This window comes from Haliotis asinina, chromosome 15, assembly GCF_037392515.1.
Source record: "Haliotis asinina isolate JCU_RB_2024 chromosome 15, JCU_Hal_asi_v2, whole genome shotgun sequence".
NCBI lineage: Eukaryota > Metazoa > Mollusca > Gastropoda > Lepetellida > Haliotidae > Haliotis > Haliotis asinina.
In genome coordinates, this window is record NC_090294.1 from 31,035,504 (window position 1) to 31,050,737 (window position 15,234).

Sequence of the window (15,234 nt, forward strand, 5' to 3'; positions counted from 1 at the left end):
TTGTCCCGGAATGGTGCGAGTTAGAAGTGGAAACGTATTTTTTAAGAAAAAAATTAAAGCCAACACGTTTTCATAGATATATACACATAGATCTACTACGACCAGGAATATAGTCGTAACTGCATATGTAATAAATAAGCTGTACGGTTAGCGCTCATGAAGTCGCAATAGATTACGGAAGAACGAAGGGCGTGGCCGTGTTTGGCGCGAAAATCGGAGCCATGTACCGCGCGTTCGTGTTACTTCACAACAGTGGATAATTTCTAATCTTACGATGTAATAATGGCTAGAATTACAGTATTTCGGCATAAACATCGAAATTTGAATAAATATATATGTCGTATTATTTTCAACGGTGGGAATTGCGAAAACTTGATGTTCTGTGTGCACACGTCCCTTGATCGATTTGATCGATCTGTGGAAGGACAGTTTATGTACATATCCCCGCCCATAAATTTAATTTCATTAGTCAAAATTGACCTAATTTTTTAATGGTCGTATTTGCACGTGGTGAACGGAATGTGACAGTGAAATGTGTTCAAAAGTGGAGAGCACTGATTTTTTTTTCAACGGGTAGATCGACGTACGTTTGGAAAGCTGTAAAAAAAACCATCGATATCAAAATTCTTTTCAACATTTCTTTCTGTTTATAGTACCAAGTGAATTGTTTGTTGTTTTTACTGTTTTGTGTTTTTGCTTCACCGTAAACAATGCGAAAGACGTTCTTATAAGTATCTGCTCACTTGCGATCGAGAAAATCACGGGAGAAATTCAATGAAATGAGACGAATTTGACAGCGTACTTCAAAGTTTTACTTTATGGATAGACTAACAACTAGTCTCTGAAATGAACATATTTTACTTTAAAAAGTTCATATTGAAAATACTATAGTATAATACTATAATAATACAATGAAATAGAGCGCTGAGACTTTCTTCATTCGCAGAAGCTAAGGGAATCTACAATCTGAGAACAAACGGAATCTTTCCTTACAGGCACCGTGAACTTTGACACCTTGTGCTACACAATTTTTTTAAGTCATAACGGTTTTTAACGGACTTTCTTCATTTGCAGCCTGAAGTTAAGGGAATCTACAATCCATATTTTCTAGACTTACATGGGTATTCTTGGATATATTTGCGTCAGGGTCTGTACTTTATGGATTAAATATCAATATTCAGGGCAATTAGAAAACCTCTACAGTATCAACTAGTTGCGTAGCTATTAACAAAAGGTGAGTTTTTCTTTGAACTGTCTATATTGCTGAGACATTGTTTAGCTTTTCTGTCTTACAATGTTTGTTGTGTTTATTTTAAAACAAGAAGAAAAAGGCACCCACACACAAAAACTAGTATTAGAGAGAGACGAGATTTACACAGTTTAATGGACAACTTTAACAAAGGGATCGGGAGAAATAAACCATGCCTATTATATTTTCAGATGAACACAGGGTTATTTTTGTTTTGCTTTTCCAGAGTATAAGACGTCAGTTGTTTTGTTTGTGTATCTCTGCAGCAATTATTAGTAAGTAAAATCAGTGAATAGTTCCGCTTATGATTATTTTTATGACATCCTGTTCTATTTTTTTTTATTAAATCACACTACATTTTAACACTCACTGAGGTGTTAAGATTTAGTTGTTTAATGCACACAAATGTAAGAACAAGGACCTACAAGATTTGTTATTCATAAATGAAACACAGAGTCATGAAACCATCAGGTTTCCCCTTTTAAATTTTTTATTTATCACAGTTTAAAATGTAAAATTTTTCTGTGATGACCATGGTCTACCATGGACTTTCATGAAATGACCATGGTCAACCACTGCTTTGAACGAAAACACCATGTTTTACCATGGTTTTGTCTAGGATGTCCATGGTCTGCCATGGCAAAAGGACGATGACCATGGTCTACCATGGTTTCTGGTGATCATGAGTTGTGATGACCATGGTCTACCATGGTAAAATGGAAAAGACCATGGTCTACCATGGTTACTGGTGACCATGGTCTATAATGACCATGGTCTGCCATGATGACCATGTTAGACCATGGTCTACCATGGTCTAGAAATGTTGGTGACCACGGTTTAGCACAGTAAACCATGGTAATACCATGGTTTACTGTGGTAAGCCGTGGTTGACCATGGTCAACCATGGTGCCGTTTCAGCTGGGGAGTTGGTGCCCACTTGTTTTTCAAGCCAGTGATCAAGATAGTATATGAACTGTATGTAAACAGTTTAAGTATCAGTCAGGGTACGAGTGTTTTCATACTAGAAAAGAAACCCCTCAAAACAGATTGAGTGAAAGCTTCTTGCTTCCCACTAGATCACCATGGTACCTTACATAGTTACATAACTTAAAACTTCTGTGTTCTGAACAAGTGAAGAAATGCACCATCTATCATAGTCTATAGACTTAGGGAAAAAACATCAATATGTCAGTGCATTATCACACTGAAATCAACAGCATAAATTAGCGTCGTGCTGGGTTTGGAATCCCTTGAATTTCAATGCTAATCAAAATAAGTTTACTGGGCCTGAATGGTACCTGTATAAACCATAATTAATAAAGATTATCATTTGAAACCACAATAATGAGACAAGGATGTACTACCAACAGTCACTCACATCTAATCAACTGCATGGACTGATGCTCATGAGGTCCATCACTGGAGTGTTCAGTCGACAGATATTGCTTAGAAATCTGCTTATTGCAGCATTACACATTAAACAGTTTTTATGAAAAGTATGTTTCACAAATGTTCAACATCAAAAAAAAGGTTGGCTGTAAAATTCAAAGAAAAAGTTTAAAACATGACTGCTTATTATCTAGCCCATAGCAAAATGTGTTTCAACCATTTTGTAAATGATATATGAATAAATATTATAGATAACAATATTGTTCACATTTGAATAATGTATTTTTAGTTTTCATTTGTGTACCCTTGCACACTTGAAAATAGACTTTTTCCATTCCTGTCTTATTGCAGTTAGTAGACTGAGTGAGTATAAGTTGTTATTAACTGATGTCTAGAAAGTTCAAGCCATGTCATAGCAGTCAGTGAGTGGACCAGACCAAATCAGTCAGGTCACTGAGTGCACGAGCAACAGCCAAACCACAGGGAGGCATAAGCATGTAGTCACTGAAGTAAGTCCCTGATCATAATCAGGTCTTTCAACATGTAGTGCCCTACATGTTTCTGGTGAGCTGGATATGTGGAATTAACATGATAAAACATTTCTGGATCACCAGTCACTTTCACCAGTTTTTCCAATTCCTATTTGGACACCAAATCTCACAGAACATTATCATTCCTGTAATGCTAATGTATTTTGTATCTCAAGGCAATTCCTCTGCACCTAGTTCCCTATCTCCACCTGGTCTATCTTCTCCAAAATACTCACCAATTAAGACATTTTCTAACAATCAAAAAGCTATGGAGGTAAACACTGTTGTGAAGGTTTATACAAGGCTCCAGGTGCTGGGGTTGTCTGGCTAGGTATACCAGTCCTGATAATGGCTGTTTATAAACACTTAAGGAACTGCCTCCAAGACTATGTGTTTGGCACTTTGGTTCAAATCCACCTGCCTTCAGATTCTATGTTTTAACTGAGTTGTGCCCTGTTCACAAAGAAAATTTATTGTTAAGATGATCATTACTCCTCTGCCTAACAAAGACTTATGGCAGTCAAAAAACATTGTCGGAAATGGAGAAAGAACATTATTTTTTTTCGGCATATTTATCTACCATTGATGTAGTTGATATGGGAAAATGTGAAATATCTGTTAAACTATGTTTAGTCTAACTACAGTCTCAGTGGTAGGCAGATAGGAAACATAGTGACAGGACTTTACTGATGAGATATTAGTGCAGAAATGAACAAAGTGGATTCTTCCTAAGTTCAAAGCAAATTATCTGGAACAGATCATACCTTTATGCAAAGTAATGTGTGATGACACTGCATTACAAAGAACAATTTTTAAATGCTCATTTTGAAATTAAACTTAGATTCATTATAAACAATAGCTGAATTAAAACATAAGAACTTTAATACTGAAACTATTAAGGATATAGCTACCATGGAGTCGCAATATCACTGTAAATATAAACAGGTACATGGGGGTCATGTCAAAAGCAAAACCAGGACAAGTGTCGAAGACAGTGGTCAGGGTTGGGCTGGGGAAAATAGATATCTTGAGATAAGATAATCCTTCAGCAGAATTTAACTGGGGAAGCAAAAGTGAAAAGACACCAGGAGAGGTATGTTTCTTGCGCCTATTTTGCCAACATGTGCAACTTGTCTTAAAATACCACTGATGTAGCGACGAGATAACTCATAGTGGCAGACTCAACTAGGATTGATAGGAGTTGTGATAGGAAGTCACCGTGTTAAAATATTTCAATTCATACGTAAGTGCAGACAAACGGAGCTTAATACTATATACCCAACTTTGCACTAAACACATGGTGGGGGTAATAATAGCCATTCCTGTCAATCTTCAGGTGGCCATGCCACCAGTATGTATTTTGAGACATTTAGTACGATGGCTGATTTAAGTTTTTCTATGGGTATCATACTCTTTTACGTATCTCACAGAAGAGAAAGACATGTAACATATTAATCAATAGAGAAGATATATTCATCACACATGAAAAAGCATTAAATATCTTTCAGATGACCCCTTGTGCCAATAGGCAGTAGAGTTGTGACGATTAATCGATACGCAAGTTATCACGATTCAAGAGCTGCACGATATGATACATCGATACGATTGTCGTGTATCGATTCAACACGATACTTACATACTTACCAGTCTACGAAAACACCGTCTCCCCTTCTATTTAGATTTTCGTGGAAAATATTGCCATGGATATGCTCCGATAATTTTCACAAATCTATTTTGTTACCTGTGCAAAAATGTTGATCCCTGCAGTTCCATTATTTGGGAAAACACAACTTTACTGACACTTTACCTAAACATTTTTAATAAAATGTCTTTCATGATGACGAGTTTTATTTTTCTTAGAAGAAGAATACCTTCCCTGAAATGATAACATAACAGCACATTATTTCCAATACTTTTATTTTTCTGTATACAAGGACAAAATATCGTGATACGTATCGTATTGTATGTATCGGACTACCAGTATCGTGATACGTATCGTATCGTGGCATGGGCGTATCGTTACAACTCTAATAGGCAGCACATGCATTTCATGCCACGTACGTTGGCAATCCCTTGTCACACCTGAGCGACCTAATTGCCATCCACAGTCTGATCTATTGTCGCTTATTTCAACCTATGCTATTTGCAATTGTGTTAATCTTAGAATACAGAGTAGCAGGATTTTTGTGCTGAGATTACTTTGTGAAAATTGCCTCTGGTCTATAAATTCAAAACACAGTCTATTACATGAGCATACAGGTGAATGACTCTTCAAGGTTACAGACAGTTGGTTTTGCTCTAATTGACAAGCAGGAATATTGGGTGCTCTGTGGAAGTGACAGCCTTGCGCCACTGAGCACACTGCAACACCTCCTAGCCTTGATGGATCACAGCCCTGCTCAAATCACCATGTTCAATGGCTAAAGTTTTGGACATGTCTCTCAGCAGTCACTTCTGGGGGTACTTTTAAGTGGGGAAAAATGCTGATGATGCATATCAGATAATGATTAGAACAGTACTATAAACACTACAGTTGCTGAAGCGCTAAACATAACAACATAATCCATATGTAGCCTATATATCTGTTGCATTAAGAGACCATGTTATGCTTCGACAGATGTGTTTACTTTAATCCTACACAGTCACAACAACATGTTCTATTCACTGTCTTAAAAGATGTTTTAAAGACAATTCAGCACAACTTGATATAGTAGATATTATTCGATGGAAGGTGTGCAAGGTGTTGGAAACATCCTCAAGCAGTTTATCACTAGGACGTTTTTAAGTCCCCATTGCTCTATGGGTACTTTATGAATAGTTTGTCCACCTGCAGTAGCAATTTTCCCACAAGAACAGATACAACATAGAACTGTAGAGTCTACAAGTGTGGTTTGTGGTACTCCTCTATTGGGTCTTAAAGTCAACAGATGCAGTTGTAAACATATCAGGAATATATTGAGAAAGATTGACTCCACTGCCCAGTTTTACCCTTACGTGACAGATTTCTCTTGTAGAATTGTTTGTTTGACAAGTGACCAATTCTTCTTGCAGATGGTAACACTGATAGATTTGGGTGTGACTTTGCTGTCAATGTCACTGGTAATACTATTAAAGTGACTGAAGTTTTGACAGTTTTCCTGCTACACCAGGAGGAGGGTTCCTGATTCCAACATGTTCTCATGTTCCCAGGCACGCCCACCCATCCAGTCTTCATTTATCCAAGGCGTTTCAGAATGTTTTGACTTTGTAAGTCATGTCTCTTTCAGAAAAACAAAATGCCTTTGTGACCAACCTCTTCAACCATATACCTCAGTAAACCAGACACAAAATTGCCTTGAATGTTACCAGGATACATATTGCCATCAGCCCTGTTTTGTAGTAAATAACAATATTAACATAAGCCAACCAATAAGCAAGTCAATTCAATACACATCAAGCACTGCACTGTTTTGTATGTTTAGGTATTGTGTCATTCAATGTTTTTCAAAAGATGAATCATAACTGGCACTTTCAGCATTTCTTTTAATTTCAAATATATATTTTTACTACTTCACCACATGTTTAAATACAGGCCAGGTGGTTCTTCCATTGATAAATAGGACATTGACTTCAGTACTTGAATTCCACATATAGAAGAGATCTGTTAGTGCAAATAACATTGAATACAGAAACAGAAGCGGTTTTTTTCAAGAGATGGGTACTGGAGGTGATACACAAAGCTGCACTGCGTTAGATACCATGATCTATTGTGCTATTCCAAAGTTTTAATCCAGAGGCAATCAGAACATCATTCCTGATAATAATAATGAACAGAAGTTCAATAACAGAAAACATTAAGATGCTGGTGAAAATGCCTGTCCATGCTGCCATCTTTGAGACTAAGGAAGTGTAGAAGGGTAGTAACTGAGAATTCACATTATCTTTGAGGACATGTATTTTGGAATCACAGACATATTTGAAAGTGCTTGACAACCAAATAAAAATTAAAAACATGACAAAATTTGCATTTGAAATCACCTGCTATACCAAGCATGCAAAATTAATATTGTGGTACATAAGACCAGTGTTCGAAATTCACTTTTTCAGCTAGTAGCAAGTACTTGCTACCTAATGTAAATGTAGGAAGCAAAATCCCTTATCAGGTAGCAGCATTCTTTCGTATTGCTGTTAAATTCTCCCACCCATTCCCAATACTGTCTTTGGCCACATGGAACTGTATTAGGTCTCCTGGTACTAGCAGACAAGGTTTTATTGTCCTTACTCAGGAAATGACAAATGCCCATCATCAAATATTGGAAGCAGTAATGTTATACTGATGCTCTGAGTTGACTGGTTCTCTGTTGTTAGTAACCAATAAAAGCTCTGATGAGCAATTTAGGGATAGTAAAATAACAGTATAGGTAAGTTTACAAGTGAAAGTGCAAAAGTGGAGATCTATCCTTTGAAATATTAACTAATTGATGAACGTGAGCAGTTTCAATAAAAAGTACCAAGCAGCAAGTTGTCCATACAATGTTTTTTTCAGGTAGCAAAATAAAACTTTGAATAGCAAATTTCATACGTCAAAGTGTTAATTTTGAACCTTGATGAATCTAAAGAATGAAACTTCTTTAACCTAATATATTGACAATACTGTCCACAAGTTTGACTGTACTTGCTAGCTGAAACTGGGCATGGCACCATGATACCTCTTGACAACTGACCAATAACAGGCCAGCAACTCATTGAGCTCAAGGTCTATGGCCCATAATCTGTAATGGGCTTGTCCTAATGATTACAAATAATCTTGATAGTGGAACAAACTGGATTTGGTTGATGATGTGACTCTGACAGTCAAATGAAGAAGGAGGTTTATCTGTCAGGAAAGACTGAAAATAATTGTTATGGAAAGGTTTCTAACATATGGGGTCCAGGTTGCCAAGAAATGGTTCATCACTTTTTATGGGAGCTAGCATGAAATTTATAGGGGGAAAACTGAAGCAGCTAAGAGATTATAGTCAGTAATGGATGAACATTTCACCATGCCTGGTCTGCCTCAAGGGCAGCGATGTACTGCACATGCTGAAAACATCACAAACTTTCAACATTGCTTAAAATATCTCATCTGCCTGACTGCACATATACACTGTAAACAGATTTCAGCTCATGTAAGCACTAGACATGTTAGTCTGTCGTACAGACCCTGAAGTATATATATCCATGAAAGCCCTAGAAAATGTGGCAAGTTTAGATTTCCATAGCTTCTGAAAATGAAGATAGTCTTCTGGGCTCCATTTTATCATATTATTTTTTTTCACTATGAACATTTTTTCAGTAAAATATGTTCATTTCAGAGACTAGCTGTTAGTCTATAGACATGATAATAAATCAATTCTTACGATTCTCATGCAGCTTTTCAGATATATAAAGATATTTATGAGGCAATCATCTTTTGTTTCCCACAAATTGAGGTTATGATAACCTGACTTCACCAGCATGATTTAACAGCATCTCTAATTTATTCCACTCAATAATCACGTATTTCAACCTGAAACATATGTGCATGGCTTTCTGACGCTTTTAGCAATGACCTATTAATAGTCAAGCCAGGAGACACTAGGAATGGACTGTACATGTTGCACCCATCTTGGGAACTGACCCCAAGTTATCAATGTGACAATGAATGATTAACTTCAAGGTTAAATCATTTAAATTATGAAACGTAACATACCTTCATTTGTGAGAAAGAAACTAAGCTCATCACCAATATCCGGAGTCCGGCATACATCCTTGTTGACCACCCAGTACTCTGGCCTGTCCAGCAGCAGATCGGAATCATCTGGTAGATCATCAGTAGAAATCCTATTGGGATCACATGCAGTCATTCCGAAAGCAAGTCCACCAACATAGGAGCGATCAATGCCTAATATTTGGATGACAACCTTCTCCCCACACCGCAAAGGGCAGGAGGTAAACACATAAGCATTACAGTACTCATCACGGAGTCGACAGGCAATAGTCTTATCTGCTGTCAGCCGAATGTTTTTGCCTCGATTGTCGTGAAATGTCATGTGTTGGAAATCTATATTTGCATGATATCTGACAATAGGGAGCTGTGATGTCGACTCATTCACTGAGAATGAGGAAAAGGAGAAGAGTTCTTGTTCCACCGACACAGAGGAAGAAGTGTTTGGATGCTGTACACGGTTGTTGAGGGCCACAGTCTGATCTGTAATCAAAGCACAGAATACATGTCTAAAACAATTACAGTTAATACCTACCAAATTCTACATATCTAAAATGAGTCTGAGAATTTGGCTAAACGATACTTTTAACAGTATCTCTCTTATAAAGCAGTATGCCAGCTGGGTGTGGGTGAAGGGAACCAAAAGTAATAAAGATCTTCAAGGATTACCTCTTTGGTGAAAGCCACAAACACCTAGGTATGGCGCTCACAAATCTGGATACAAACTCAGGGCAAACCTGAACAATGTTTACTACCAGTATCAGGATGCTATTACTACTTTGTGTGCTTGCAAAAACAGCAAACTTGTTCATGCTCTGACGAACAATAGTGAAAAAATATTAATCATAACAATCTCAAAGGTTACCTGACGCGACCTCCCATAAGGTTTTTTTAGACTCAGTAGTGGAGTGTAATGAAAAGTACTGAGGATAAGTTTATTTAGACTGTAGGAATTCTTAATGTTCATCATAGCCAATGTGCTAAGAATGAGCTGATAAAGTTTGTAGGGCTACGTACATTTCAACAATACCTAGCCAATTCGGTCTCACAGGTGTTACAGTGACTAATTTGTCTTAAGCATAGTCTAAAAATATTCAGTCACAATAAATTACTTATCTTGAATGGCTTGTGCTTTACAACATGATGATGAACACTGCAAGGACCATTGTTATAGAATCTTCTATGCTCTTGATATATGAACAGTAGCACATAAATACTGTAAATCACAAATCTTTTGCGTCATTATATTTTTGCGAGTGGCGACCAACAGGCATTTTTATGTCACAATATTTTTGCGGCTTGCCAAATTCTCAAAACATAGTTTAGTTTGACAGTTTCAAAGCTTACTTGCATTTGAAAGTTTTATCTGAAGTAAGTCCAATCACATATTAAAGTTTGTCGCTAATCCTGAACACCATTCAGTGGAGTACTTCCGCATGTATGCAATGAGTGATGTTTTCCTAAAAACAACACTTGCTGCATAGGCCAGATAAGCTTAAAACAGTTCAAAGGGATTAAATTACATTAAATGGGATGACTCTAATAAATTGGCACTGATGAAGGACCAGTTTAGTCAGTGTTGGCGAAGCTGTTGATCTCTAGATAAGTGTCATGAAACCTATCCACGCCAGCTGGATGTTCTCGGCCTTTCAAACTGTCTCTAAGAAATGTGTGGTGCTTGGCTGGCACCTGTCTGGACTATCGGATGTACTGATTGAGTGACTTTTGTTCCGGTATCCTTTGTTTGACATGTGACACGTGAGTTTGAGAAATGCTAGTAATTAGTCATTCTTCGTGTTGTTGTCATTGCTTAATATAAGTATTGTCTAGATCTATTGTTAATTATATGAACTGGTGAATAATAAAGCGAAGATACGACAGGTTGTTTGCTGATTATTCATTGCAAACTACCAGCAAATTGCGTTATGATATTTTTGCGAGCTCAAGTCATTCGCAGTTTTCGCAAAAATATCATGCTCGCAAAAATTTCATGATTTACAATACATGATTATCTACTCACACGATAAAATACAAAGTGATGAAGAACGTTTCTTTATTAATAATGATTAATGGTTGTATACTTCTTGAAAGCACAACTTGTGATTTGAAATTGTGTTGTGTAGATTCTGATGACTGGTCATGTCTCTCCAACAGTACTGAGGGCAGAACAAAGAAACCTACACACATGACAACTTACTATTGTCATGCTGATCCAAAACATCATTCAGGTGGGACAACCAACATGTGGCATACAGGTTACAGTACACTATATCAGAAGTGCATGTTTCCCAAGCAAGGACCAAGGATTGGGAAAGAGATCTTTGACAATAGGCCATTCTCAGGATTATTGGCCATTTTCTGAATTTAGAATGGGCCACTGCCCTTGTAATAACAGTAACCTCCCAAATTCTAAAGGGACATTTTTCATTCTAATGTGCAAAATGGCCCATGGCCCCTGCCTTTCCCAGTCCCTGAAGGACCATATAGAAAAAACTCAAAGGGACAGACACCTGTGACAGAGGTGATTGGATGAAACAGTGTAAGATACTTTAGTGTTTCAAAAGCACATCCATCTAGTAATTAAAACTGACCACAATTTAAAAGTATTTAGTGCTGTCATTTTTATCACCATGACTCATGCTTATGTGAGCACATTATATTCAAATAGGTGACATTTGGTGCTTAATGAGAGGTTGCTATGTTACGTTTCTTGTGCTTGGAAAATTTTGACAAAAGTTGGACAGAACATGTGTTTACATAGAATGGCTGCTGACAGCCTGTATAATTTTAATAGGGTTACTATATAGGGTTAATATGAAAGTCAATGGGAAAACATTTGGTGTGGTGTAACCTTCAGCATCCTAATTGATAGAAACAGCTGGAATTGTCTCCCTTTGCACAGCCTCACACAGCATTGCATCAAGGGAAGTAAAGCCATAGGAAGGTAGTGGGGTAGTGTGTGTTTCACAGTGAGGTAGTATGTGAGGTACTGTGGATCAGTGAGATGTCCGAGCCTGAGCACGTTAATGAGGGGCAAAACAGTGACAGAGAGAGAGAGAGGTCTTTTGTCATATTCAGTATATACTGCTGACTTGATCATACTGTGTGATGTTACTGCTTACTTGATCATACTGTGGGATAATACTGCTTACTTGATCATACTCTGTGACATTAGTGCTTACTTGATCATACCGTGTGATATTACTACTTACTTGGTCATACTGTGAGATAATACTGCTTACTTGATGATACTATGTGACATTAGTGCTTACTTGATCATACCGTGTGATATTACTACTTACTTGATCCTACAATGCAATATCACTGATTCCTGATCCTTTGAAAAAGCACTGAGAGGGAGTTTTGGCATCTTAACATTACAACAAAACTTAGCAATAGTTTGACTGCCTAAGGTGTTCCAAGGAAGAAAGGTTAACATGAAGTTGCCCTTGGGTCATCCTCGATATTTCCAGGGTATACATTCCGAAAAGTCTCCACAATACCCTGGATGCATCTACGGCTCAGCCCGATAAAATTATTACCTCCCTTGGCTGGCTTTTTATCCAATCAGGCGTCTACGCTGGGAAGCTGAGCGAACCAATCACAACTCACTTTCGCTTTTTAAATTCTCTAACCGATTTAAAAAGGTTTCGGACCTATGAAGTTGCCTGTATGATTTCCCCAAATTGTGAGTCGCACGGCGAGCAAACCTTCACAGTTGCAACTGCTACCTTTGTTGACACTGGCAAGTTCGGTTATAATGGCGGCCATTCTGATTGGCTACTGTGAGAAAGCGAAGCCAGCAAAGGGAGGTAATAAAATTATCGGGCCGACCCGTAGATGCGTCCAGGGTATAGTGGAGGCTTTTCGGAACGTATACCCTGGAGATATCGAGGATGCCCTTGGGTATATCTAGTATCTTGTTTAGATCAAATTAACATGAAAAAGCCAGAGAAGAGACAAACACATTTGCTGGTGAAAAACACTTGTGAAAATATATTAGACCAGTTAAAGCAACCTGAGAGATGAATATGCTCTGATACCAACAACCATCTCTCACACACAGACTGACACACAGTCTCGCAAACAGATACATAGCCTAATAGACACAATCACAATCTCAAAAAGGAACAAAGTTACACTGTCTCAGGTCTGCAACACTGACTGACACACAATCTAAAAGAGTTTAATAGTCTGTAACGTACACAGTTACAGTCTTGCACACATTTACGCAGACTGACACAGCAACACAGACAGTTACAGAGACTGACACAGTTAAACACACAATTACAGTCTGACACACAGTTATAAAGGCTGACACAGTTACACAGTTATACAGACTGATACAGCTAAACACACAGTTACATAGACTGACAAACAGTTACACAGACTGATACACAGTTACAGAGTCTGACACAGCTACACATTCTGACATACGTATACAGTCCGTTTGATTCCATTTGAGACCTATGAATTGCTCACTAACACAAAATCTAATAATTGCAACAAAACCAAATTTTGCACAGCCACATGAAATTGACAAACGAACTCTGATGATGTGTCTCATAATTTGGGACACCCAAATAAAACCCAAATAAAAAAGTCACTTGTCACCTTTAGCTATTTTGTACGAGGGGGGGGGGGGGGCACTTGCTGGTAGAACAGCCAGGTAATCAACAAGCGTGTGCTGTGAAGATGGGGTCATCTGAAAAGAAGTTATCTGGTTACCACTTGAGATGTTCAGTGGGAGTCAGTGTTGCCACTTCCAGAAGACGCTATGGTCTGAACCGGTGACACTGTCGTCAGCGTCTACTCTGATGACAACTGGCTTGATGGTGGCATGGTCCAGTCCACTTTGTTCCCAATAATGTCTCTCTGTTTCATTCTCAACTTTCTCAACGCACTATTGCTATGTTTCCTGCGTGATGGTGTCTATTGACTGTTGAACAATCGTCTGTACATCCCGAAGTTTGAATGTTACATTTTGCCTGCCAACATCCGATTTCATGATACCCCAAATGAGTTCTATTGTGTTTAAAACGCAATGACAGGGTGGCAATCACAAAACTGAATGACCATGTTCTGTAAGGTACTCATCAACCTTAAACACAGGTGTGGTTTTATTTGACTTTATGATGTCATACAGAACAGGTTTGGTTGCTTTTTCTGGATACGATATTGCTTTGTTTTGCAACCATTCTATCATGTCCTCCTTCTTACTGTTAGATGTTGGGGCCTTTGTATTAGGTACTTGAACGCCATGATATGGAGCGTTATCCATGACAATCAGACTTTTGGGGGCAGTGCTGGTACCAATTGATTTTGTACCCATTCTAAGAAAATCATCCCATTCATTTCGGTATGATAGTCTCGGGTGTCTTTAGATTTGCCTTGAAGACAAAGGAGCAGCCAAGTAGGAATCCCCGACTCTTGCAACCAGCATGGTGCACAATCAGTCGCTCTCCCTTGCCATGTGGTAATTTTCTGGCACAGGACTCTGAAGAGGGGCTAGTGAACCATTGTGTCCCTATGGTATGGGAAGCATTTACCCATGTTTCGTCCAAATATACAGGCTCGTAACCCTCTGTACGTTTCTTTCGAATTGTGCATAAGTACTGGTTTCTTAATCGAACAATATCAGACCTCTCGCACAGTGCACGTCTATTTTCTGAGCCTACTTTTTTGTAACGGAAACCAAATTTGTGAAGCAACTTCCATAACCGATATTTTGAAATGACCAAAGAATGATTTTTCAGAATACGCAGAGAGACAAAGGTATTTTGTTTATATAGAGACTTAATGGCGTTTCTAACCAGCTGTTGTTGAAATGAATTGACTTTCTCACATCGTGTGGGTTTTGAGACGGTCCCCTCAGTTGTGTCCGTGCAGGTTGAATCGGTACAGTTTTTCAAGATAGTTTTTAACTTCCCTTCCGTCATCCCAACAGCATGTGCAGTTTGTAAACGATACTTAGCCAAAGCATATTGAGGCCTACCCCTTTCACCTTCGTTTTTTAAAAAGTTAAATACTGTGCAAATAATTGACTTAGCATCGTGTGATAATCTCATTGTTTCAGGTACTGCAATCACGAATGTCTGGTTTGCTGAGCAAATCACACGTGTCAATTTCACACATGCACCTTGTCCACCAGGCTGTTCTACCAGCAAGAGCCCCCCCTCATACAAAATAGCGAAAGGTGACAAGAAAATGATGATCGTTTGTTAAACAACTTTTTTATTCGGGTGTCACAAATTGTGAGACACATCATCAGAGTTTGTTTGTCAATTTCATGTGGCTGTGCAAAATTTGGTTTTGTTGCAATTATTAGATTTTGTGTTAGT

The 15,234-nt window shown here is 38.1% G+C and overlaps 1 protein-coding gene across 2 annotated transcripts in view; it reads right to left on the reverse strand.

Annotated features, from left to right (window-relative positions):
* Positions 1-15,234, reverse strand: part of LOC137265398 (protein neuralized-like) — a 56,739-nt gene that overhangs the window by 15,422 nt on the left and 26,083 nt on the right. For both annotated transcript variants that reach the window (XM_067800798.1, XM_067800797.1), the window contains exon 3: positions 8,879-9,376. In XM_067800798.1, the coding sequence (XP_067656899.1) occupies positions 8,879-9,376 (498 nt within the window). The remainder of the gene's footprint in view (positions 1-8,878; positions 9,377-15,234) is intronic.